We start from the raw sequence: 21,006 nt of genomic DNA, 5'->3' as shown, positions 1-21,006 counted from the left end.
ATGTGCATACCAAGCTGCTGCTCTGTTGCTTTCTGAAAGTTGATTTGTGAGTCCCACACGCAGAATCCACATGATGGAATCCCTGTTTATCCCTTACTGGACCACCAGGCCCACAGCTCCTTTGTCCTTCCACCTCCAACTTCTGCCTCCCCATGGAATCAGAAGTGGAGTCCATTATGAAAATATAAGTGTTTCCACCATCTGGAGATGGGGAATTGCTGGGGCTCTCCTGCATCCCACAGATAGATTGACTGTGCAGCTGTTTCACTTGGTTATCACAGGGCTGCTCACATTCCCTGATAATTTTCACTTTACTTGGACCAACTTCGAATTCCTGAGAAACTTTTACACTGCCTGCTTTGGACCCTTCCAGACCACAGCCAGTGGTTTCACACTCAGGCAGGTCCTGACGATCAGGAACTGAAACAATCTTCTCCACAGGCAAAGGGCTGGCTCTGGCTCTTACAAACAAGTACCTTCCTGTTCACTCTCCTGTACCTCACTTCTGTTTTCCACAGCCCCCAAGACTGCTCAGGAAAAGTTTCAGGGAAATTCTCTTCCTCAAGAGCTCCCCCAAATAACTCACCCTTGTCTGGCTCCACAGGGGCACAGCTCCCTTGAGCCACAACCAACTCCTGGGTTTCACCTACATCCGGGATCACTTCTGGCCCATCAGGCAGATTCCCACATAATCACCCTCCAGGTAGACAGCTAGTACCACTAGACAAAAGGTCAGGATCACTTCCCTCCCTTCTGCTACCAGCATCTTTAACTCCATTGCCAGTCTGCTCTTCCTGTATCCTGGCTAGAGGATGATTTTGGTCAGACAGAGTCCTCTCGCTCCCTCCCAGTAACACCTCAGCATCAGGCAAAGAACAAGTACCAGAATCGTCTGGTCTCTGGGATTCCCTGATGATACTAACTGGATCAGACCGAGTTAAAGCATCATCCTCCCTGAGAGACAAAGAGGTAGGCCCACTTCCTATTTGGGCTTCAGCTGCATTCAGATCCAACTCTGGGATCTTGGCCCCATCTTGAGGCCCCATAGGCTCAGACAAAGGATTCACTTCCCTAGAAGCAGAAGCACCCTTTCCTGCACCAAGGACCAGCATCCTTATCAGGGATACCACTACCCATCCCAGACCCATTCCCTCTGCTCCAGCCCCCATGGCTAGATTCAGAGTCACACCTGGAATGCTCTTTCCTAGTGGTTCTCTCTCCAGCCACCCCAGGCTGGGGAATCCTCCTCAGACAATGGACTAGTTTCCTTGTTGGCACGTTTTTCAAATGCAGGCTCTGCTCTCTCCCCAGGCATGCTGCTGCTGTTGAACACAGACAGACAATCGGAAACACTCTCTCCTTTGTCCCAGCCCCCCAAGCTGGTCTTCACACACGCCCAGAAGGTGAGGCAGCTTCTCTCACAGACAACTTGCCATTCCTAGTGGACAAGCTGCTTTCCTGCACAGACACACAGGCAACCTTCCTCGGCCCAGGCCTGGAAAACTCTTCGCAGATCTGTCTTGGCCACTAGTAGACGATGGGTTGGAATTGCTCCTTCCCTCCTTAAGCTGTGGCAGGCCACTCGGTTCAGAGCTCCACACAGTCCAGGGTTTCCTGCCCCAATCTGGGCTCACCCCTGCAGGAGTTTCCTTAACCCTCAGCTCTGTCATTGTACATCCATGCTGCCTTGTCCAGCTCCTTTAATCTCGATTCAGTTTCCAGGTGCTGTCACTTCACAGCAGAGTTGCTGAGTGTGCTCTCAGGCTGATGCCCTCGGCACCCCACGATTCCTGAAAGAATCCCTTCAGTGTGCCAGACTCCTTGCGGGTCACAAGCTCCCCAGGGTTAGGCCGTAGGCCCCTCTGCTCTCTGGGACTCACTCCAACAGACTCCCAGATGAACCCCTTCTTCAACGTGATGCCCGCTCTGAAGGACCATGAGCACACTCTCTTGGGAAGAACTCATTCAGCATGTCAGCCTCCTCGCAGGTCATTTGTCGCTGGGGGTTGGGCTGTCAGCCCCTCCGCCTTCTGGGACCGACTTCAACAGATTCCCAGGAGTAACCCCTCCTCGGCTGTAACACCCCCTCTTGAGGACCACGACTGCAGTTGCTCGGGTTTAGCCACAGGCCCCTACACCTTGGGGAACTGCACCTCACTGCCCGTCAGCACACCTGGGTCTTGCTGGTCCCCCTTCTTCCTCTTGGGCCCCTGTCACTTACTGCTGGATGCTCCATCCTTGGAGTGCAGTACATCCCACTCCTGACACCAGTGTGATGGGGTTCAGGGGTCCCCCAGACTCTGCACCCTGTCTGCAGGCAGGAGTGACTCTCACTCAGCAGGAGAACAGCAGGTTTCGTAGCTGACAGGGCACAGCATCTTACACAAGAGTCAGTACAGCAATCAGAGACAGCCAGTCCAATCCACGTTGGGGAGAGGAGGCCCCAAGGGGCCCCCCAGAGCTGGGGCCTTGCCCCGTCCTTTGTCTCTCTCTCTCCCAGCCCAGGACTAACTGCTTTCCAACTCCCAGTTCCAATTCAAACCCCTCAGGCTCCACCTCCTCCTTTGTCTGCAGACCAAAGGTGTCACCTGGTTGGCTAGTATCAGAGGGGTAGCCGTGTTAGTCTGGATCTGTAGCAGCAACGAAGGGTCCTGTGGCACCTTATAGACTAACAGAAAAGTTTAGAGCATGAGCTTTCGTGAGTTAACTCACTTCTTCAGATGCTGGTCCTGGAAATCTGCAAGGCCAGGTATAAATAGGCCAGAGCAAGGCTGGGGATAACGAGGTTAGCCTGCCTAACTGAGCTAACCTCGTTATCCCCAGCCTTGCTCTGGCCTATTTATACCTGGCCTTGCAGATTTCCAGGACCAGCATCTGAAGAAGTGAGTTAACTCACAAAAGCTCATGCTCTAAACTTTTCTGTTAGTCTATAAGGTGCCACAGGACCCTTCGTTGCTGGTTGGCTAGCAAAACAAAATGCAGTCAAGCAGCACTTTAAAGACTAGCAAAATAGTTTATTAGGTGAGCTTTCACGGGACAGACCCACTTCTTCAGACCATAGCCAGACCAGAACAGACTCAATATTTAAGGCACAGAGAAGCAAAAACAGTAAGCAAGGAGAACAAATCAGAAAAAGATAATCAAGGTGAGCAAATCAGAGAGTGGAGGGGTCGGGGGGGGAAGATCAAGAATGAGATTGAGCCAAGTATGCAGACGAGCCCCTATAGTGACTCAGAAAGTTCCCATCACGATTTAAACCATGTGTTAACGTGCCAAATTTGAATATAAAAGCCAGCTCGGCTGTTTCCCTTTCCAGAATGGGGCGATAATTCTTCTTCAGTAACACACATACCTTTAGGTCATTGACAGAATGCCCCATTCCATTAAAATGTTGGCTAACTGGTTTGTGGATCTGGAGTGTTTTGATGTCTGTTTTGTGCCCATTGACCCTTCGTCTAAGGGAGTTAGAAGTCTGTCCAATATACAAAGCATCTGGGCATTGTTGGCACACGATGGCATATATGATGTTAGTAGACGAGCATGAGAAAGTGCCTGTGATTCTGTGAGTAAAACCTGGTTACGTCCAGTGATGGTATTTCCAGAGAAGATATGTGGACAAAGCTGGCAGCGGGCTTTGTTGCAGGGAAAGGTTCCAGGACTGGTATTCCTGGGGTATAGACTGTGGCTGTTAGTGAGGCTAGGTTACCCTCAGCAGGAGCTCCACACCCTCTATGAGACACACACGTGTATACACTATCAAAACAGCTTCCTCTCTGTTATTATTCAACGTGTATACACGCATATCCCCCACTAAACCACAGTGTTCTCCTCTGTAACGTTCTTATGAGCACTGATAGATTTCTTTTTTAAAAAAGAATGATAATTGTCTCAATGCTGGGCTCCAAAACATGCCCGATAAACTTTAAAACATTCATAAGCAGTAAAAATAATGACTAAAATTATTAGGTACAGTCCAGTTAATGGGATGGCACTCTTACCAACATTAAAAATTCAAAGACTTTGTCCTTACTGAAATGAAAAAGGGGGGAAAAAATCCTTTCACGTAACAACATTTAAAGTGCAGGTCTGGCAGGAATTTCAGGAAGTTTTGCATACTTTAAGTGACTTAGGTGAAAAACAAGTAACATATTTTACAGATCACCAGACTCCAAACAGCGAAACTAGGAACAGAAGTAATGGTCCGAGAATGATGTCTCTTCCAAGAAACCCAGATTTGTGATAACCACTGGCAAAGTTGGCCCGTCTACCAACTCATCTATGACATTTACTATACACAATTAGTATTGAGGTATAATTAGAGCGGAAACATTTTTATGTAATCTCGTTATTAATGCACATCAGAAGAGTCTCTCAAAGATACCTTGGAGTCAGGAGAATTGTGTAACTGCATTACACATGGTTTGGTGAGGTCTTTGTACACAACCACTGAAGTATCCAGTTGTATCCAGACAATAGTAATACAAAAGCTTAACTGAAGCACAGTAAAATATGATGCTCTGAAGTCACTGAGGTGCTTTTGAAAATCACACTAGTAGCGTACTGAATCAACCAGTCTGATACCTATTGAAATAAACTGTGTAGCTGATCTGTAAGTGAATAACATCCTGTACCTTCTAGTCAATATCAGAAGCATTTGCAAAGATAAGTAAATGAGCTATGCTCACTACCTTCATTTCCGAAGAACAAAGCAGATCTGCAAGAACTCTGCATATTCAATTCTCAAAGAATTGCCATTTATAAATAGTTGTATTTTTTTCCAAACCCAGACTAACTTCTTCTGATTTCCAGCTCGACAACACTGCGTTTTTCATTTTGTTGTTTTTGTTCTGACAATCCTGTTTGTTTCTCTATGTAGATTATTTAAAGCAGATGTGCTGAAACAGGAAAACAGCTTTTTCAGAACTCTACTACACAGCTGGCACGGAAGTAGAGGGCTATGCGCAATGCATACACACACCCTTCTCTGTCGGTGTCATATGCAGAAAAAACACACTATGAACGTCTTTAGTCGCCTGGTATGACAGTTCACAAGGGAATATCAGAGCAATGCTATGCCGGCAATTCAAAATTCTATCCCTCTTTCTCAACCTTTTGCTTAAAAAAAAACAAAAAAAAACCATGCATCTGACCATGATCTTAACAGCACTGCCCTCTGCTGCTCAGAACTGAGGGGTTGAGGAACAGCAGAATGTTGCTGTGGAAGACTTAAAGTAGGGATTTCCGCACAAACTCCTAGTAGACCGATTTCCAGTGTCTGAAACAAAACTACTTTTAACATACGTTCTTCAGCTGTTCAAGACACTGCATGATTTAAAATGTTTACACAGGCTTTATTAATATATGAATTAGCAGGATCTACTCTACAGTATCAAAATAAACCATTAAAAGGAGTATTCAGAGACAAGAATTAAAACAGTTTATTGTAATTAATTTTGCTATGAAATAACACATACACCACTCAAGTTTACTTACTACTAGCTACCAGGACAATAAGGTGCTGCTACAAACACAATGCAACTGTTATGGTTTGTGCTGCAATATACTATACATAATCCACATAAATCAGGCTTTTTGCCTGATCATGATTTTTCACAGTCCTGAAGAAAAATCTAACTGGTGAAATAGTCCTGATAGAATAGCTTTTAAAAAAAAAATTATTTACGGGTCTAGTATGTTTTACAGATAGGAAAAGGTTATTTCCAATATTTTTACCGGTTATATTCAATTTTTCTCAACCCCAAAATTCAGCTAAAATAGAACGAAAATCGATATCAATTCTACTGTTATCAAAATTGTTCCTGGAGTTCCACGTTAAATTGCATCTTAAGGCAATAACAATCATTTATGTGGTGCCATTACTTCATGCTTGAGAGATACCTGGGTAATGTGAGCTGAGGGAAAAAGAAACACAGAAAGTAGACTTTAACAGGCCTGATTTAAAATCTTCCCACATACAGATGGATTTCTAAAAAAAATTTCATTTATAAACAAGCATATTTGCCTTTTGGTTTCAGTTAATCTGAAATAAATGGGCACTGGAGTATACTATGCATACACTGGCAGACAATTAGGTATCTTTTAATCATTTGGAGCTCCTTCTTCTCTTCCTCTTCCACGCCCCTAACAAAAGATATATTGATTGTCCCCTTCACATCATACCATAACAAACAGATACCATGGACGTTCCAGGTGTTGTCAGATGGCCAGGACTCTCTAGATGTCATTTTAATATATGATCATGTGTAGCATTGCACACGGGGACACTATATGCAATGTGTATTAAGAGATAGTCCAGCCTGGACACTGGATACATATCCATTCTGGGGACATTAAGACCCCATGACACATGGCCAGAAAAGGTTAAGCATGTTAAAGGATAAAGGACACACAGTCAACTTCTAGAGACATGTTAGAAAAGAATATAAATGGTAATTAGGACCATTTCACATTAAACAGGCAAAAAATTTGAAATGCAACCCTGTACTGTTAGAGAATTAGAGATGTTACTAACTGTATGGGTTTACACATATCTTATTAGATGTCAACCATGTAAACAGACACTTATATCAAAAGCCTGTTGCTCATCTGAGACTGTATGATCAAGAGCCGGGGGGGGCAATTATTTTTGATGGGGGGAGTCACTCAAAGGCTTTTGTAAGTGGTAAAGGAATGCATTTTTCTATGGGGACTTTGATGAAGAATAGGTGCAGAAGGGAGCTCAGGCTTGGGGCTGGGATGCAGGAGGGGATTTGAGATCTGGGAGGGAGTTTGGGTGAAGGAGGAAGTTGTGACCTGAGGCAGGAGATTTGGGTGCAGGGTCTAAGAGGGGTATGAGTGCAGGAGAGGATTTCTGTCCTGAGGAAGGGATGTAGGAGTGAATGCAGGGTCTGGGCAGGAGTTGGGGTTTGGTACCAGAAGCAGGTTCTGGCCAGGAGGCACACACCTAAGCAGTTCCTGGACAAGCAGCACTCTCAGGCTGGCCTGCCAGCCCACTGGCTCTTCCATGCAGTTCTCTGGGCGGGGGAGGGGGTGGGTTTCCCACTGCTCCCATCCTCAGCAAAATCTATCAGCTCCTATTGGCTGGTTTTGCATGCTGTCCCCCGCCCCCAGAAATATCGGTTGGGAACCAGCCAATGGGAGCCAAGATATTTTACTGGGAGTGGGAGCCATGCAGCACTATTTCTTAGCTCCCATTGGCCAGTTTTCAGCTACTCAGAGCTGAGAGATTTTCCTGGGGCAGTATCAGAAGCTCTGGGCCCCTCCACAGCCATAGTGGCCTGTTGAGGGATGCATTAAAAGGCTTGGGGGGCTGGATCCAGCCCACAGGCTGTATCTCACCCATCCCAGTCAAGAGGCTGCTAGAAAACTGTATAAAATCCTTTTGGGACTTCATCAAAGGTGTACTTAAGCTTCCTCAGGGGAAGTTTGAGTCACAAGAATGAGATCCTAGTGCTAAGCTGGAATGCCCTGAACACAAACATTGGACTATAACCTGTAACTACTGCTGAAATAACTCTTTGGAACTACAGAGCTGATTATCTCTGCTATGAATCTCAATCTCAAGAATTGATCGTATATCTTTACATGTACTTATCTTTTAACCAATGCTCTTTTTTAAACATAAAATTAATTTAATTAACAAGAATTGGCTCTGAGTGTGTATTTGGATAAGATCTGAAATATTCATTCAACTAGGAGGTAACGTGTCTAATCCTTTGATAGAACTTTCTTATATCACGAAAAAGATCTTCAGCAATCTTCATCATATTTGACGTAGATTTCTGGGTGAGGCCTACAGTCGGGTTATTTTATGGCAGTGGTGTCCAAAACACTAGTCACATGAGGCTACTTGACCAGATGAGTGTGGCTACTTGGCTTGAACAATAAATATGTTTTCAGAATAACATGGCTAGTTCGCTATAGCAATAGTCAGAAGCAGTTGGACACTGTAGCTTTAAGAGAACTGTGTTGTTGGTTTCTGGATAACCAGTAAGATATTATGGAAATTATTTTGTGCTGGTTTGCTAAATCTAAGGTGACACTAACTGACTAACTCCAGTGTGGCTCCCTGGGACCTCATTCATAAACCCAAACTTCACAGTTCAGCATCACATATATAGAGAGAGCATATTCTTGTTGAACTTCCCCTCCAGGCCCTGCAGAAGGAAGACCTGCCCTACACCTCTGAATTCCATTCACATTCTATCACCTTCTCCACTCTACCAACTACACCTCCTCCTCTCTAAGATCAGCTCTCTGCCTTCTTCAGTGCTGTCCCTTATGCTTGGGATGCTCTTCTAAAAACCTGTTTGCTGATCCATCTCTCTTGCCAGAGTTAACAACCCTCTAATATCACTGTTGTCATAAGGCCTATGCAATGTGATTAAGGTGGGCAAAACAGCAGAGAAGGAGAAAAAAAACACTGCTACCACTACAATGAATATTAATGTATATACATGCCTCACTGAATTGACTATCTTTGTATTCTCAATGTCACTAGCATCCTTTCTTTCCTTTCTCTTTATGAGCCTCATTTGGCATGGTATTTTGATTTGAGATTATAACTTCCTCCAAGTAGGACCCATGCCTGTACTTTTTTCTGTGAGGTACCTAGCACTTTTTGGCTACGTCTACACTAGCCCCAAACTTTGAAATGGCCATTCAAATAGCCGTTTCAAAGTTTACTAATGAAGCGCTGAAATACATATTCAGTGCCTCATTAGCATGCGGGTGGCCGCAGCACTTCGAAATTGATGCAGCTCGCCGCCACGTGGCTCATCCCAACAGCGCTCCTTTTCGAAAGGACCCTGCCTACTTCGAAGTCCCCTATTCCTATGAGCAGATGGGAATAAGGGGACTTCGAAGTCGGCAGGCTCCTTTCGAAAAGGAGCCCCGTCGGGATGAGCCGCGTGGCGGCGAGCCACGTCAATTTTGAAGCGCCACAGCCGCCCGCATGCTAATGAAGCGCTGAATATGCATTTCAGCGCTTCATTAGTAAACTTCGAAATGGCCATTTGCATGGCCATTTCGAAGTTTGGGGCTAGGGTAGACATGGCCTTTGGGTAGTAGAAAAATACTATATTTATATATGTAGTACAATATGCAATGTATATATTATATACACAGAATAGATTACATAGCCAACTACTGCAAAGCAAATGTACAGTAGATAGTTTTCTCTTCACCAAACCTGCCACAAGATTCAACAGTTTATTTTGGATTCTCCTAATTCCTCCAGATGCGACTAACATGCATAAATCTGCTCAGTGGGACTAAATTCAAGCAACATTTTGATTTCTAAAAACAGCCCTGTCTTTTTGTTTGTTAGATTAAAAATTACTTGCTGAAAACCTTTATGCTGGTGTAATTTTGGGTAACTGATAAGGCAGAGGGATGTGCAAAGAAAGACATATAGCAAGTGAAATAAAGGGGAGCTGAAATGCTGATAGTGTTATACTTCTGCCTACCTCTACACATAAGACCAGGGTTTCTTAACACCACAGACATATCTTCACATATGTTTTATAGAATGTATGTAAAATCACACCCTGAAGCTTAGCAAAAGGAAGAAGGGGATGCACTGAAGGGTGCAGGTTAAGAAAGAAAGAGACAAGAAGGAAACTTCTAGTAATCCACAATCACTGCCAAATGCAAAAAATCCTCCCATTGGTCTGGGGACTTAACTAATAGCTTAATACAAAGTGTAATTATTTTTGCAGTTTGGTATTTTTATTAAACATCCACTGAAATATGAAACTTTGAGCTAATAGAATACATGTGTAGGTAGAGAGTTCTTTCTGGCATGATTTCTTTGGTTCCATGGACAGTCATGCCAGAAAAGCAAAATCTAAATTCAACACAACTACCAGAACAGAAACTTCAATGGGAAAAAAACAATAACAACTTTAAAAAAAAAAACAGCTGGGAAGGTTATGCAAAAAGAGCTAGTATTGCCAACGTCTGCAAGGTTTGAAATATAGCTATCAGTTTGGAAACGTTTCACAGATATAACTTGGTGGTAGATTTAAGCTACGTTTTATTTCAGTTTTTGGAGCTAACACAGTCCTATTCTTTGTACCCTGGACTACTTGCTGTAAAAGCCATTGCCTGAAGATCACGGTGACAATTTAGATGAGGAAAGATGCAGTGCACAATCTTACCTGAACTGTGGGAAGCTTACTGAGGGTTGGCCTGTATCTCTGTGCTAATAAAGTGTACATTAATAGGTGGAACCTGGAAGCCTGGGATTACTCATCAACTGGGATTACTGGCAGCAAAAAGTAAACTTTAATAAAAGTTTGGTTTGCTCATAATATTCAGTACCTGCTTGAAAGCCCTCAAAGTGACAAATTATTCACTTCCCTCAACAGTGATGTCCTTCATTTCCTCTGGTAAGGTGTTTTAAAACTCATAAATACAGCAGGAAATAGTATGAGAAACACTCCAGCATTAGAGACCACACATTACCAATCCTCCAATTTCCTATTGGGCTGTACTGTATACATTCAGCCTTCAGATAATATACTAATTTTGGGGAAAGGACGAGGAAAGAGCAGGTACTGCCATTACACAGCACAGTGTAGCTCTATGGTGCCACATAGGTACCTTGCACAGAGCAGCCATTCTTCCTTCCTGGCACAATAAATTTCCAATCCAATCCAAACAATAAAGCAATGATAATCTGCACAAATTCAGGGGCAGATAAATTTCATTAAAAATTGAACTATCACTCCAGCCAGTCACACTTTTAATATTGCTGGAAAACAGGAAGCAGCAAGTAGCATTTCCAAGAGTGCAAAAGTTAGTGAATACTGGTGCTGAAGGGAAGGTATTTGCTTTGATATGCAGTAAACTCTTTCATATCTGGCAGCCCAAGGACCATTGCTGCATATTCAAGTACTCTGGATAATAGAGAGGTATGCCTAGCAATACATAACACTAAAGAAAAACTAGATTAGCTATTAAGAAACAAACAAAAATGTATGCAGAGTACTTTATTTACCAATAGTAGTATTGCACACTGTAAACTTACACTGTATTTATTTGTATTTATTTTCATTATACTGTTCTTACGCAAAACGTAACTAAAATTTACTTATGGTTAAAATGACACTTATTTCAGAGTTCCAGATGACAGAATGCTGGATACGATAGCATTTACCATACATGCAAGCTATCTTATGAAAAAAATCCCTGGTTATTCACATGGTGTAGCAGTTAATTCTGTGAATTCAAACACAAGCGTCAGCAAAGAAAACAATAAGAGACTTATACAATCTGTTTTAGAGGTAGGATGACCATACCTGCCTATCCCAAATATGGGACAGGGAGAGAACAGCTCCTCCCCACCCACCAAGGTGCTGGGGGCCAGGAAGCGGGTGGCAGCCACCGGTACTCCTCCCAGCTTCCCTGAGCCTTGCGGAGCCTGGAAGGAGGTTGCAGATGTTGGTGCTCCTTCCAGCTCCCCCAAGGCGTGAGGAGCCAGGAATTGGGTGGCAGCCACATAGGTGGGCTACTGGCTCCCTACACATCAGGGAGCTGTGAGCCAGGTGGCAGCCATGCCAGTCCAGGTCTCTGCTCCCCCACGGGGAGCCAGGTGGCAGCCACATGGGTCCAGCTCCCAGCTCCTGCAAGCAGCAGTGAGCCAGGCACAGCCGTGTGGGTCCAGCTCCAAGCTCCCACAAGCTGCCAGAAGCAAGGCGCAGCCATGCGGGTCCAGCTCCCAAGCCGCAGGGGGCCAGGAACCAGGCAGCAGCCCCTCCCCCTGCAAATACCGGGCAATTATCCCCATTTTGAAAATAAATCAGGATGCCTTCCTGGCCCCAGAAATACAGGGCTGTCCCACCAGAAATGAGATGGACAGTCTCCCGATTTAGAGGGGTAGCCGTGTTAATCTGTGTTCGCAAAAAGCAACAAGAAGTCCTGTGCACCTTATAGACTAACAGATTTATCAGCACATTAGCTTTCATGGGCAAAGACACACTTTGTCTGATGCATGTCACCCATGTTATTATTTGTTTTGCATTCTGTAACGCGGAGTTTGAAAAATAAGGTCAATGGTGTCTGCAGTACTATCATCTGTGGTTCACAACTAAAGCTAACAAGAAATTTGGGGGGCATGGGGGAATGTATACAGAAGTTTTCCAACCAACTGTAGCCGCAATCACTTTCACAGGGCCATGATTGTTTCTATCAACACAGAGTGATATTCAACACCAGTAACTGTGATAAATCCCCTTGAATACATGAAATATTGATAAAAACTAATTCACAACATTTACTTTCTGTGAGTATGCAGTACAGCAACACAATGTATATGCTACTCTAACAGGCTCACTTAACTATCACAGCATAGTCACCACCTGCAAACTATGATTCTCTTTTTGCTTGTAAACTGAAATTGTTTCAATAATAAAAAATATGTTAATTAGTATGCATTGGGTCTACTCACAGATGCAGAGATTCAAAACATTAACTATAGCATAAATTACACACACTATGGTATGCAAAAACATTTGAAGAAAAGAGCATTCACTAGGTTTGTAACATCAGAAAACTGCAAATAATTTGCATACCTTGTTAGTACCACAGAGAAATAAAACATCCAGGGTTAAATATGCACTATTTCTTCCAATAAGAGATTACTTGGCATTTTGTTACGAAAAAAATGGTAAGGGGAGGGGGAGATATAGGAAGTATCAGAAAGGCCAGAAAGAATGCTCCAACACGACTTCCCTATTATCCTGTTTCAGTGACCTTACAATAGCACCGCAATGAGACACTTCAGATTAAAATCCACACAACTGATTTTCTAAAGTGCTGGTGGGGAGTTGTTTTTGTTTTTTGTTTCTGGATTTGTTTGGTTTTTTTTATAACTGGTTAGATTATTTCTCCTTGCAAGTGGCCAGGAATAGCAAAGAACAAGAGTTCCAATAGTTCCCCAGAGGTTCAGAGTCCCATTGGCTACTGTCTTGCCAAAGTACAAGCCCATATCATAGATCTTAACACAGCATGTTAATATTCACCATGAACAAAAAACAGTTGTTTTATTCATGTGGCCTGGACAGAAAGCTTCCCTTACAGAGTAATTTTTACTTTGGGTATTTTAACCTACCATAACTTGGTAAAGGAAGTCCTGTGATCCAATGTTAGCAATTTCACTTCCACCTGATATGGAAATTATGTTAATTCAAACAACCTCACAGAGTCCTTGCTGCAGCTGGGGACTCATTTTCATCCTGCCCCACACATGTGCAAGTGCCTAATAAAGCCATCTTACCAAAAGAACACAACCATATGTGAAAGGTCTCTCTCTTTCTCTCTCTCATTTTCTCTCTCTCGTTCTCCATTCGTACAAGCAAAAGTATCTGCTTAAACCTTAGCAACAAATGCTCTTATGTCTGCAAAGCTTTTCATCCACATCTGGCCACACTGACAGTCAATGATAAAAGCATGAAAAGAAACATCCTGTGCACAAGATAATCAGTCTAGTTTAGCACAACAATGAAGAAGCCAAAGACAAGAAATTATAAAACATATGGATGAAGTATATTATTCAATGATGAGATAATGATGGTCAAATAGCAAATGGTTTCATTGTAAGAAGACAAAATATTAACTGGAGGCGTAATATCTTCTGTTTAAGCCATAATATTTAAAGAGAAGACAGCATAAATTTTGTCATTAAAACACCTTTCTATAATATGAAATCAATACATATGTAATGTTTAATTATGAAGACTGAACTGCAATGCCACCTAAAACTCAACTGAGAAGGATCAGTTCCTACCTGTCCATCTTGACCAACATGAACCTGATGTATCTGTAGATTACCCTGTAAAATAAAAATAAGAAACAAAATTCACAAATTAGAAATAAAGTTGGCCTTCTCAAAAAGATGTGTATTCAAAACTGCCTATTGATCCCCATCTCATTATTTAACAACTTATAAAAGTACTACTTGAGTGATTTTTTCCCCCAACAACAACAAAAAAAAATCGGGGTTGCGGTATATCATAAAATGATTAAGTAACAGTCTGTGTATATGGCTTTTATGGAGATAGATTCACTTCTCATATTCCCTCACTTTTAAAAAACTGCAAACATGCATAATTCAAAACATTTCTCATTCTAAAATTGCTATAATAATTTTTTTAAATCTCTGGCTGACATGGTATGTGCCATTCCTAATGGATGCAAAGTCTGTTATTGTAAAGCTGTCATTAATGCTAACAGCCATTTCTTTCACTTTATTAAACAACTCCAAATGTGAAAGAAGAGTTCTTATTATAGAACTTACCAAGACACATATTACAAAAGATTCTGAATGCTGTAAACTATTTGCAAAAGATCTTTAACTATAAAAACTGAAAAAGGAGGGAACTCCATTATAGAAAGAAGCCCAGGTTTAAGTATAAAAATGTTTTTAAAAACATGCTTAAGTAAAATGAAAAAAAAAGCAACAAAAAAAAACCAACCCCAAAATACATTAAGCACATGAAGTAAAATGGCAAACATCAATAGTCTTTCCTACTATAATGTTTTTCTTGTTTTAAAAACAACATTTAAAATCTGAATTTAATACTAAATATGTTAAGGCATTAATTTATTATAAGATCTTAAAATATGTTATTTTAATATAAAATAAATATGCTGAATCCATGTGCCTCTGTCAAAACTGAATTAAAGACTGATTTTCCATATAAAGAATGAATCAGGAAGAAAATGATTAACTTCTGAGGCCAGGCTATATGAACATGGCACAATCAGTCAGCCTAAGTAACTGAGGTGACTATCTTGTTTGGAAGAGAACTTAAGCTCCAGTCACTTTCACTGAGGCATATTTGAAAAATTTCCCAGGCTGACCTGAAATAATCCATTTAATATAATGATAATAATTAAATCCTCTGTTTAGTAAATTATTTACAAATAAAGTGAAACGTTTTCATACAAAAGGCTATTTTGTTTAATAAAAGTAAATTTTGTTTTGCTTTTTTAACTAAATTTCAGTTACCTTCCCTATGCAGCATGACACACGTCATGGCAAAAAGTTAATCACACAATAAATATGTAATATATATTAAGCTCTTTCATATCCGGCATTCTATCATTCAGAACTCTCAAATAACCACCATTTTAACCATAAGTACATTTTAATTATGTTTTCCATAAGCACAGCATAGTGAAAGTAAATACAAATACAGCAAATACAGTATAAGCTTACAGTGTACTATTGTAGCTAAATAAAGTACACTGCACACATTTTTGTTTGTTTCTTAATATCTAATCTTTTCTTTAGTGTTATGCATTGCCAGGTTGAGGATGGATATGAAAGATTTTACTGTATCAGGCACCATTGTTCAATATTTTAAAATGTATAATTTACAGAACTCTGAAAACACTAAGCTGTATAATTGCCTAAATAAACATATATAGTTATAATGTATGTTCCCGGGTAGCAAAACATGTAACAAATCTAGTGGAATGGCTGTATTTAGTTGCATATCAACCAATGAGAACACATTGTTCTTTAGAAAACAACTGAGGTGTAAATGGAAAAGTTGATTAACATCAATTATTTAAATAAAGATTTTCCACTTGGGGATTTAAATCTCCTTGATTTAAATCAATCCATTTGGACTAGCAGCAATTCTACGTTCTTTCAAAGGAGTGTACATGGGAATAAAATATAATCCAGATGTTTTCAAACCACAGGGTTAAAATTTAGGCATGTTCCTGGAGTCTATATATTCAGACAACTCCCACTGAGGCAATGGAGTTTAGGCTCTGTGTGCATCCTCATGGCCTTTCTAGACATTTTAAATATCCACCACACCAGAGGTGGGTTCAGAGCCACAGAATTTAAAAATTCAATCTAGTTTTCTTTACCCTATCCAGCCCTCGAAAGGAAAATTCTTTTCACTAAAATTCACTCCTGTTTATCGTAACAATTTTAATCTCAGAATGCGAGGAACCAGAACACGCCCTTCGCTGAAGGTTGCCAAGTCCATTCTAAAATGTATGGGACAGACTGGCTCTGATGGGAGTTTTGCTTCATAATAGTATTAAGGTTGGGTCCATAATTCTTTTCTTTTTGCTGCACTATTTGCATGCCGGGGGTTGCTAGCACTGTAACTGAGCCATGTAGTCGCTTCCAGGCTTTTTGCAATTGCTTCATTCTCTAAATACTTTCACAAACAAGAATCTCCAAAATCCTTAGAATATAGCTCTGAAACTCCCACAGTGAAAGACATCATTAGGTATTTTGAACATATTCTGTATGCTGCATTACTAAGATGCTTTACTGCTGAACTGCTGCCCTTGCTGTGTACAATGGTTGTATTAGCTATAATACACTTTGCCTCCCATGAAGCCCTTTAAAAAGTACATCAGCTATAAGCCACAGTTTACTAATACAAAACACATATGCATTCCTTGGATGGCCAAGCAAAACCATAGCCAGAGAAGGAGCATGCTACATTTGCTGAGATGGAAACATATTCCAAAGTCACTCTACGGCATGCATTCAGTTCCACTTTCACTGGCTTTTTCAGCTTATTACAGCTTCACTGAGCACATGTCTTAAGAAATGTAGAACTAGTCTCAGCCCACTACCTATTCCAAGACATATGGCATTTTGGCTCACCTCACTGTCCTGTGTGATTTGGACCTGCTCCCCTTGTGGCACTTGGGCTATGTGGAGGTGACCCTGTGGGATCCACAACAAAAGAAAACAACAAGAAGCATCAGAAGAAAATCAAAACTAGAGGAACAAACTCTTATCTCAGATTTGTTATAGTTTTATATATTTGGGAATGCAGAGAAATGATTCGCTGAAACTCAAAAATGTATAAAAATTGCTTTTAAAATTAAGTATGTCACATTTCTCCAATCTTTGGTAAGAAGTTCAAATGGAGCAAAACACCTTCCAGGTAAAACATTTATCTGTCCAATGACAGAAGACACAAGTGGGAATAAAAATTGCATTTCTAGAGTGGCTTTTCCCCTCATAGCAGTTTGCAATTTTAAATGATCCACAAACCATGGGCCAAACCTGCAAATGATGCAGAGAGACTGCAGGATCAGGGCCTTGGAGATATTAGTAAAATGTAAGGATCACTTTTGCCACACATAAAATGCAGCAACAGCTGAGCTGAATGCAAAAAGGGGGTGTACAGTAGGAAGGCTTTTACAACTGCTGAGGATCTGGCCTTAAAGTGTATTTTTTAAGATGATACTTTATATTACTGATCCTTAACAACCACTCTATTCGATAAAAATTTGGGAAGGAAAGTGAAAGAATTCCTGGTGTATCCTGACAGGCCTAAAGTAGCTTTTGTGACTGTAATTTACCTGCTGATAAATTAGATTCTAAATAACCTACTTTGGGGTTTATAAGGCTTTGTTTTCATTTTAATATGCCTGTATGAAACTGAGATTAAAGATATCCATTTGGAATACAGTCAAAGGCCTTTCTTATTTTATAACACAAGAACAATTACATGTGAATTTCAAAGAAACACAGATCCCTCTATTTCAAACAGTTTCATTTCCTTTGAAAGGAAACTGTCTATTTATAGGGAGAAAAAACATACTGAAAGGATCAAACTGACAATAGAGACTGTATATAAAATTAGAGCATAGATTCAACCCATGTTGAGATAAGAATCATTTTCCTTCTCAACAAAAAGCTTTCAGTGGCTCCCAGGGTAGAGCGCTGAAAATTAAAAAGGTGTGATTATGCTACATTTATAGTTTTTGTAACATTTTTTTCAAAATAAAGAAAAAAGTTGACTTAGTTCACCTTGGTACCATACATCACTTGAAGAAAAACCTGCGGGTACATAGTTAACCATCAAGGCCAATGATTTTAATATGGCCACCTACACAATTCAAGCACAAAAAAGAGGAATCACTATTTTTAGCCCTATCCCCCAAACAAAATTTACAATGGCATTTACAATTCCCACACATCTAGTCCAATACCAACACTGTTGACTTTTGCTTTTGCATTTTCTGTGTAAATACTTGTTTGTGTCTGAATGTGCAAACATTGACTGTGCTGAAATCTGAAGGCCATCAGCCATTCATATACATTGTGTGGGGCACGTAACCACAAATACATTATGCCCTGCTAATGACCCAAAGCCTGGTCTACACAAATGATTTTCTAGAGAACAAGTATAATGTTGTTTCCAGCTGGTGCAGTCCTGGGTCTCTCTCCAGAACCTACTCTCCACAGAATCTACAGATTTATAGCAGCAGTGTTTAGATATTGACTGGAGATGTGATAGGTTTCCCAGACTCCAGGTTAGAATTAAACTATGGTTCCATAGATGAAAATTTATTTTTATTTTGTATGTCCTAATCAGTTACATTGGTTGCTATGTATTTTTTTTACCTATTTTACAATGGAAATTTGCATTTCTAGAGTGCTCTTCATTCAAGGACCTCAAACATGACTTACCATCATTTATTAAATCTCACAAAACACTTGGGAGGTAAACAAGAATGAAACAGATACTGTACAAAGGAATTCCCAAGATCACATAGCAAGTCAATGGCAGAACAGGGAGTGGATCCCAACAGCCATGACTCCCAATTCTTTTAAAGAATACTACTTCTCAGATGGAGATTTCTCTCTTTAAGATCTTACAGCAGGCAAGGGTTCATACAACTGCATTTGAAAGGTTCTTTGTAGCTCTGCCAAATTTCAGAGGTTTACTCATTTGGCCTATAGACTCCAATAGGAAACGTAGCATATCGAACTGCAAAGAAAGCAATTAGCCTGTGACATTTTGGTGTTTGGGGCAAGGGTCCTTTTCACAGGATTTTCCATCCATTCTTCGTGAAGTTTTAAGGAAAGTTGTGAAAATGCATAATTACATCAAGCCAATTGTGTGCTGCTCTACAAGTAGGACATAGCCTCACAGAAAACCAATTCATATTTTGATTTATCCTGCACTACTTCAAATGGCTTCGGCCAGCACTGTCAGATCTTCGGGTTGCTAACTCATGTTACTTTATGGCAAGTGTCACATGTGTTTTCTCAAAGCCAAGCCCATAGCTCCTGGATTCCTTCTCTCTCACATGCCCAGTCACATCTTCCCTTACTGCTCTTAACCTCTCTCTTTCTTCTGTCTTATTATCCTTTAAATCTGAAACATCTTAAAAGCCCACATACTTGAATTCATTTTCCTCTCAAACTACCACCCTTTTTTCCTCTCAGAGAATATCAATGCCATTAATTTAAAAAGCACAATGGCGTGAGTTATTATAGGACTGTCAAACTTAACTTTAAAATTTCCTGGCTTTTGTGGATTTGGGTCAAAATGTTAAGTTTATTAATAAGTTTTTTATAATTAACGTCAATATTTACAGCTTGTGCTTATATACATACATTTAAATGAGCACACATGTAAAAGATACAGCTAACAGATGTTCAAAAAGGTTTTGAATGTAGTTTACAATTAAAAGGAAGACACATGAATCATACGTAGATGGATTACTATTTGGAGGGTGGGATTTTTTAAAACATGATTAAGGAGCCCAGAGGCGATGGGGGTGGGAGAGGGAGTTTTAAACTAATCATCTTTTTGGAACAAAGAGTTGAATATGAGCTGTGTGGCACATAAAATGTTCAACGTTCTGGACTTTTTAAACTGGAAGAGATTATGAAGAATGAGTACATACTACTTGGACTTGGCCATCTTCTCCTATTTGGTGGATTTGAACTTGCTGAGCATTAGCCAGTGCGTAGTGGAGAGCTTGTGGCTGGTTTTGCTGGATTTCATTAGATGCTGACACTGCACTCTGAGTACCCTCTGGAAAAAAAAGAAAAGACAAATTCCAACCTTATGTCATTTGCGCTCTCCATGCCTATTGCTATGCAACAAATGACACCAAACAAAGGGTATGCACATGCAGATTGATTATGTTAGCCTTATAATTTGCCTGCAGTTTCATTACTAGCCTATGGGTCCAGTATAATAAAGACATTTGTTAGAGCTTACTCTCTGAAACAAGACAAATTTTTACAGGTATTGGTTTTAATAAATGCAAGTTACCCTGTTACAGGAAACTCAAGACGGTAGTGTCATGAAGGTGAGTAAACTAGCAAAACTTTAATTTTTCCTCAGCACTTCTAATCCTCAGTTCCCAAACTACTAATTCAACATGTGCCACCACATCACCCCTTCTCTGAGACTGCAGAACAACTTTCTATAATACATCTATCAAATCACGTTGTTTCTTTGGATTGCCTGGTTGGAGTTATTGAAGATTATAACATAACTGCAATGCATTCAGGATTGCAACACGGAGGACAAAACTACTCCATTTCTATGAGTAGGCAAGGCAATAATTAGTTACCAGCTCTTGTGCTTTTACTGCAAATTTTGTACATTTTTTCTCAACTTCCCTATTTCTGAGAATCAGGATTTCATGAGAATGTCAAGTTCCATTAAAAATAAGATTCTACCCCTCATGGTTACAGAACAAAGCATACCTTTAAACTTAAAAACTAGAAGACAAATAAAAACATTTAAAATGTGTTATATTTTTAAAATACTATGATTTTTTTTAACTAATCTCAGGGGTGGGGGTTTTAACCTAATTAAATTTTGTAACATTGGGGTTTAGCAATACTGAAATACAGGGACAGGAATCCTGCTCTGAAAGAAGAGAATGGAAGAGAGTGGCAGAGCATGGGGACAAGGGGTTTGTGTGCACCCACAAACAGACAAAACTAGTCAAAGCTCAAGTATGCCTGTTTTTTGTAGCACAGATGGCTATGGTCAGATCACTTGCTATTTGGAAGAAGCTTAAAATACCCAACAAGGATGATTAAAATTCAGCACCAGTTCTGAATTCCCTTTCTTTTATGTGGGAATACTTGGAGGGCATTTTTGAAGTTTAACTACAACACATTATGGACTTGGACATCTGGTCTTTTGTGTACTTTTACTGTACACTATACAGACATCA

General features: G+C 40.5%; 1 protein-coding gene across 6 annotated transcripts in view; it reads right to left on the bottom strand.

The window, feature by feature from the left end:
• The window catches only part of BANP (BTG3 associated nuclear protein), a 225,005-nt gene that overhangs the window by 86,921 nt on the left and 117,078 nt on the right, over nt 1-21,006 (bottom strand). For all 6 annotated transcript variants that reach the window (XM_075008502.1, XM_075008504.1, XM_075008499.1 and 3 more), the window contains 3 exons: nt 19,714-19,844; nt 16,667-16,729; nt 13,811-13,855 (listed from right to left, as the gene is read on the bottom strand). In XM_075008502.1, the coding sequence (XP_074864603.1) occupies nt 13,811-13,855; nt 16,667-16,729; nt 19,714-19,844 (239 nt within the window). The remainder of the gene's footprint in view (nt 1-13,810; nt 13,856-16,666; nt 16,730-19,713; nt 19,845-21,006) is intronic.

The sequence above is a fragment of the Carettochelys insculpta genome, chromosome 14, assembly GCF_033958435.1.
Source record: "Carettochelys insculpta isolate YL-2023 chromosome 14, ASM3395843v1, whole genome shotgun sequence".
Classification (NCBI taxonomy): domain Eukaryota; kingdom Metazoa; phylum Chordata; order Testudines; family Carettochelyidae; genus Carettochelys; species Carettochelys insculpta.
The sequence above is the reverse complement of the archived record's forward strand: the minus strand, read 5'-3'. Positions and strand labels throughout refer to the sequence as shown.